The sequence below is a fragment of the Tupaia chinensis genome, unplaced genomic scaffold (assembly GCF_000334495.1).
Source record: "Tupaia chinensis unplaced genomic scaffold, TupChi_1.0 Scaffold000612_1, whole genome shotgun sequence".
NCBI classification, from domain to species: Eukaryota; Metazoa; Chordata; class Mammalia; order Scandentia; family Tupaiidae; genus Tupaia; species Tupaia belangeri.
Genome location: NW_006160131.1, coordinates 20747 through 27447, shown reverse-complemented (window position 1 = coordinate 27447; position 6701 = coordinate 20747). Strand labels below are relative to the sequence as shown.

The window sequence follows — 6701 nt, the reverse complement described above, 5'->3', positions numbered from 1 at the left end:
GGTTGAGTGGCCGACAGGCCTGGCTCTCCCAGGCGGGGGTGCAGTGACTGACAGGCCTGGCTCTTCCTGCTGGGGGTGTAGTGACCGACAGGCCTGGCTCTCCCAGTCGGGGGTGCAGTGACTGACAGGCCTGGCTCTTCCTGCTGGGGGTGTAGTGACCGACAGGCCTGGCTCTCCCAGTCGGGGGTGCAGTGACTGACAGGCCTGGCTCTTCCGGCGGGGGGTGTAGTGACCGACAGGCCTGGCTCTCCCAGTCGGGGGTGCAGTGACTGACAGGCCTGGCTCTTCCTGCTGGGGGTGTAGTGACCGACAGGCCTGGCTCTCCCAGTCGGGGGTGCAGTGACCGACAGGCACGGCTCTCCCAGTCGGGGTGCAGTGACCGACAGGCCTGGCTCTCCTGCTGCTCACCCTGTCCCCCTTTAGGACCTGACTCAGACACCTTTTCCCTGTGAAGCGATTTGCACGCCCCAGTCCACTGATTTTCCTCTCCCTAACCTTTTCTGCATGTTCACCGTCAGGGGCCCACAGTTCCTCTGTGCTTTCTGGCTGCCTCAGGTGGGTGCCATTCAGCACACACATGGGAAGGATGTGAAGTGTACCTGGCATCCCGATCAGTGCTGGGATACAAGGTGGACAGTGGTGCCCCAACTGCTTCATGGCTCAGTTCAACAAGTGCTTCCCGACGCCGGGGTACCACGGCTCTGGGTGTAGGTACAGAAACCTGATTCAGACCACCTTAAGCCAAATGTTGCCCCAAATGCAATGGCAAAGATACAGATGGACTTTGGCCATGGAAGAGGGTCTAGAATAATGTAAATTTCTTTTTCTTGGACTCGGCTTTCTTCCCTGGGTTCTACTGAACTCTTCCTCTGAGTGTTACTTGGTAGATTGCCAAGTGCCCTGTAGGACCAAGTCCTCTCCAGCCATGTTTTAGAGTTTCCAAGAAAGGGCCTAGTTGCAATCAGAAGTGTCACGGTCCCCTTGTGCAAAATGACTGCTTCTCTGGGCCCACGTGTGCGTCTGCAGGGTGGGGTGGGCAGGCGAGCATTTGAAGAAAAGCAGGTATCTCTGAGCAGTAGACTACAGGTGCTGAGTACCTGGGCCGTCTTCTAGATCCTGGGAAGACGGAGGTGGAGTTAACCCAGGGGGCAGGCTAGAGTGTGCTGGTACAGAGAGGCCTGGGGCCTGACGGCAGGCAGGAACGGGAGGATCGGCTGTGCTGAGGGAGCAGTCTGCACTGGGGCTGGGGTAGGGTGGGGCGAGCAGGGGGCAGGGCTGAGCAGATGGTGGGAGACGGAAGAACATGGTCTGGGCAGAGCGAGCGAGTGTGAAGGCCGGGCACTAAGGCGGCGTATCCTCACTGACGTGCGTATTTCCTCAAAGTGGGTGACAGAGTCTTTTTTTTTAAGAGAGAGGTTTTTCTTGTTTGTTTGTTTTTTGGGTTTTTTTTTTGCTATAGGGTGCCTGTGCTTGCCAGAGAGACAGATGGCCACACTGCAATCCCTTCTCCTCCATTCTCCCCTTGGGATTTTGAGCACACACGCATACACACCCTGTGTGAGTTTTAAGCCACTGGGCCCAGGACTCAAACTGCAGTTGACTCTGTGGAAGTCCAGCGATGTAACCGTTATGCCATCTGCTGGTCCCATAAAGTGAGGAACAAAGTCTTAACGCAAAGCAAGACCCCTAGAGACCTTGAGGAAATGCTTAGTCTCACAGAGAGCTGGCTCCCTGCTGGCTCCCAGTCCCCCGTAAATCCCCATGAGGTCCTTGGAGCCGCCAGTCGGAGTCTTTCCCAGAGAACCGCATGGAAGAGTAGCCTGGTCAGCGAGAATGACCTGCTGTTACAGGAGGCGGTGACCTTCGGGGATGTGGCCGTGCTCTTCACTCAGGAAGAATGGGGACGCCTGAGCCCTGCCCAGAGGGCCCTGTACAGAGACGTGATGCTGGAAAACTACAGCAACCTGGTCTCGCTGGGTAAGGTGGGGAGCCTCGGGAGGCTCATCTTCCCATGGGCATCTCTTGGAGACCCTTCAGCTGCTACCAGGTAGAGGACGGGGTTGGAAATGGGCCACCTGAGGGTGCAGTCTTCACGGCCCGCCTCTGCAGTGACTTTATCTGATAGGAATGGATGTTGTCCATTTTTGTTTCCCTCAAAAACAGGACTCTTGGGACCCAAACCAGATGTGTTTCCGCAACTGGGAAAAGGAGAAGAACTGATGCCGGGGGGCACTTCGGGAGGCTCCTGTCTTGGTAAGAGGCGTGCTGATGGGAGGCACGGGGGAAGCCCAGCTGTGGGTGGGGTGACGGTCAGCAAATGTACCCGACTGTGAACTGAGAAAGGAGCGTCTTCTCACTTCTCGTCACCTCTGCACCTTGTGGATACAGAACATGCCATTCGGTGGCCACCACTTGTCTCAAAGAGCCCAGTGGGTGTGGCGGCTTAAGGGCAGGGGTGCCTCTTCCCCACACCCCAGGAGTCTAGAGGACTTTCTGCCTTCTCCAAGACATCACCGTTTCATGTAGCATAAACGGTGTAAAATATTTTTCAAAGCTTTTATTATGGGTTTTCATAGTAACCCAGTGAAGTAGGCAGGAGTTTATGTCCACGGTAAGTTACTGCTTGCCTAGAATGTCTAGCACTCAGTCTGCTACAGAACTGTAATAAGTTATGGAATTTAAGTTCCTTAACTCTAAAACTCAGTTATTTAAAAGACTTTTACCACAGTAGCATCCTTAATATTCTCTGATTTTGTTCTATTACAAACAAGCTATCGCATTTTAAAAAATATTTTGTTCTGTAACAGTAACATATAACAAGCAGTGTTATAACAAAAAAGGTGGAGAGATTAAAAGAAATTTATTCACACCCCTACCACTCTGGTATAATACAAGGGGCCTCCAGAGAGTTTATGGAGAATGAGTAGTGTGAAAAAAAGCTATGCATAGATTTCAGCATTTTTTGCAACAACATAATGCATACTTTAATTCTATTTTTCCACAAGCTTTGTGAAGTCCCTTTGTAACTATTAGTATTTCTATTAAATTATTCATTCATTAACACTATTCTTTTGAGAGATTTTTGCTATAGGGTGTGTGTGCTTGCTGTAGAGACAGTGAGAGAGACCGAGAACAGAAAGGGAGAAATCGCCCCCGAGGGGGATGGCCATACCACAATGCCTTCATTACTCTTGTTGGGATCTTGGGCACGCATGGACATGTGCCCCGCGTGAGATTTAAGTCACCAGGTCCAGGACTTGAACCATGGTCAACTATGTGGGAGTCCAGCAACATAACCATTACACTATCTGCTGGTCCCAACGTTAATTCTTTATTCCACTCATTGGAGGAAGGATGAAGATGAGGAATCATGCCCAGCATGATTTGCAAGCCTCTGGGTCCAGGATTTGAACTGTGGTTAGCCAAGTGGGAGTCCAGTGCCTTAACCACGACGCCATCTACTGGCCCCATTAGGCACCCCAACAGGGTCTTCATGCCATGATCCATCCCCAGCCTCAGCCAGTCTCGATCGCAGGCATGTACGTTGCACCCAGCAGGTATAGGGAGGCCTTGAGTGCGAACCCGAGACCTCACGTGGCCTTAGCCTGGCAGAGTGTTTTGTTACACTGTGCCACTGTGGCCGGCCTCATTTCCAGTTTTATCTGCATTTCTTTTCCTCTTAAATTTGCTGGAAATGTTTTTATTACTCCTCATGTAATTTTATTTCTATACTTATCATTTTCCTTTATTTTCTTTGTTTTTCTCATTTGCCAGAGGACATGTACACTCACCAGAGAGAGCTAGGGAGGGAGAGTGAGAGAGCGCCCCATGGGGGATGATCATGCCGTAATCCATTCTTCTCCACTCCCCTCCCTTTTGGGAATTTGGCACGCGAGCCCACAGCCCAGGTTTTTGAGCCGCCGGGTCTGGCACCATCAGCCCGTGAGGAATCCAGCTCAGTGACCATCGAGCCACAGGCTGGTCCTCTCCTTTCAGCTTAAACTTACTTTGACTAATGTACATCGTATGTACAAAACCGAATGTGTAATATTGTTGAGCCTGTCAAGGGTGACAGAGCAGCACGCACAGCCACTATGCAGCCTCAGAAATGGAACATGGGGGAACCAGCAGTTAGCGTAATGGCTATGTCGCTGGACTCCCATGTAGTCGACCGCGGTTTGCATCCCGGACCCGGTGGCTTAAAACTCACGCCGGGTGCGTGTGCGTGCGTGCCCAAGATCCCGAGAGGAGAATGGAGGAGAAGGGATTGCGGCGTGACCATCCCCCCTGGGGGGTGATTTCTCGCTTTCTGTCTCTATGTCTCTCTCTGTCTGTCTGGCGAGCGCACGCGCCCTACAGTGAAAATCTCTCAAAAAAACAAAAAAAACAAACAAACAAAAAAAGAAATGGAACATGGCAGCACATCTGAGACCCAGGCGCCTCCCAGGCTCGCTGCAGGTTATTCCCATGCTGCCAGAGGGAGCACCAGCTCCGCTTCACACTAGTGTCTCGTGCTCACAGGTTTGCCAGACAGCTGCAGCTCAGAGCGCTCATTCCTCTTTGCGTGCTTTGAAACTCGATGTGTATGTATTACCCTAAGATCACCCTTCTGCAGTATGCTCTATCCAAATCCGTCTGGGGCATGTAGCTCCGGGTCATCGTTCAAACCGCACTTTGATATTTCTTCAGTGGCCATGCCTTAACTTACCCGCTACTGCTGACTGACATGTAGACTGTGTTTAGACTTGCTGTTAGGAATAATTCTGACCTGAATGTTCTTGCACATCTTTCCTTTTTTTTTTTTTTGGAGAGGTTTTTGCCATAGGGGGCGTGCGTTCGCCAGAAAGAGAGAGACAGAGAGACAGAAAGCGAGAAATCACCCCCCAGGGGGGGATGGCCACGCCGCAATCCCTTCTCCCCCATTCTCCTCTCAGGATCTTGGGCACGCACGCACATGCGCCCGGCGTGAGTTTTAAGCCACCAGGTCCGGGACGCGAACTGTGGTCGACTACGTGGGAGTTCAGTGACATAGCCATTACGCTAACTGCTGGTTCCATAAGAAACTGTTTTGACACTGTTTTCAAAGTGACCTTTCGTATTTCCATCACAATAGCCATGGGATCCAGGCTTTCTTTTCTTTTTTCCTTCTTTTTCTTTTTAGGTTTTTGCCATAGGGTACATGCACTTTCCAGAGAGAGAGAGAGAAACAGAGAGAGGGAAAGTAAGAAGTCACTCCCCAGGGAGATGGCCATGCCACAGTTCCTTCTCCTCCATTCTCCTCTCAGGATTTTGGGCATGCACACACTTGCGCCCAGAGTAATTCTCAAGCTGCCAAGTCCGGTACTTGAACCATGGTCAGCCACGTGGGAATTCAGCATATTAACCACCATTCCACCTGCTGCCCCCCAGTCCAGGGTTTTTTGTTTTGTTTTGTTTCACTGTAGGACATATGCACTTGCCAGAAAAACAGAGAGAGACAGAGAGACAGAAAGTGAGAAATCACCCCCCAGGGGGGATGGCCATGCCGTAATCCATTCTCCTCCATTCTCTTCTCAGGATTTTGGGCATGCACACACTTGCGCCCAGAGTAATTCTCAAGCTGCCAAGTCCGGTACTTGAACCATGGTCAGCCACGTGGGAATCCAGTGACATAGCCATTACGCTAACTGCTGATCCCAAGTCCAGGTGTTTCTTACTGCACAGTCAGGACCTCCAGAGCAGTGCTGAATAGCAGCTATGAGAGGGGAGTCCTTGCCTGGTCCCCCATCTTAGAAGGGCACTCAGTCCTTCACTGTGAACATGCCAGTAGCCAGAGGTATTTTGTAGAGGCCTTTTGTCAGATTAAGGAAGTTTGTATTCATTGGGGAAGTTTATAGCCATTTCTTTGATGAGAGTTTTATCATAAATGGATACTACATTTTGTCAAATGTTTTTATGAATCCTTAAGGTGGTTGATATAATAAATTACATTAGTTGGTTTTTTAAATGTTTTTTTTTTTTTTTTTTTGGGTTTTTCGCTATAGGGCACGTGCGCTCGCCAGACAGACAGAGAGAGACATAGAGACAGAAAGCGAGAAATCACCCCCCAGGGGGGATGGTCACGCTGCAATCCCTTCTCCTCCATTCTCCTCTCAGGATCTTGGGCATGCACGCACACACGCCCGGCGTGAGTTTTAAGCCACCGGGTCCGGGACACGAACCGCAGTCGACTAAGTGGGAGTCCAGGACATAGCCATTACGCTAACTGCTGGTTCCCTGGATTTAAATGTTGAACCAAATTTGTGTTCCTGAGATAAGCTCAAGTTAGCCTTGATTTATTATCCTCTTTAAACATTGCCAGTTGTAGTCTGCTAACGTTTTGCTAAGGACTTTTGCATGGATGTTCACGCCTGTAGTTTTCTTTCCTTGTTTTATCTTTGTCTCTTGGTATCAGGGTAATGTTAGCCTCACAGAATGAATGAAGAGGTTTCCCCTTGTGTGTCTTTCTTTCTTTCTTTTTTTTTCTTTTGTGTGTGGGGGTGCATTTTGGTAGAATTGGTGCTGTTTTTTCCCTTAAATATTTGGTAGAACCAGGGAAGTCTTCTGGGCAAGGAACAGAGACGGAGCAATGGTTTTGAGCTGCAAATTCCACTTCTGCAGCTTTCTTCTTTTTGCTGGTCCTGGATTTGAGCTGCCTTGGGTTCCGCAAACCCCAGCCTCCC

General features: G+C 50.3%; 1 protein-coding gene across 4 annotated transcripts in view; it reads left to right on the top strand.

Moving 5' to 3' along the window:
* LOC102468109 (zinc finger protein 2 homolog) overlaps positions 1-6701 on the top strand; it is a 42972-nt gene that overhangs the window by 19196 nt on the left and 17075 nt on the right. For all 4 annotated transcript variants that reach the window (XM_027775900.1, XM_027775903.1, XM_027775901.1 and 1 more), the window contains 2 exons: positions 1851-1977; positions 2164-2253. In XM_027775900.1, the coding sequence (XP_027631701.1) occupies positions 1851-1977; positions 2164-2253 (217 nt within the window). The remainder of the gene's footprint in view (positions 1-1850; positions 1978-2163; positions 2254-6701) is intronic.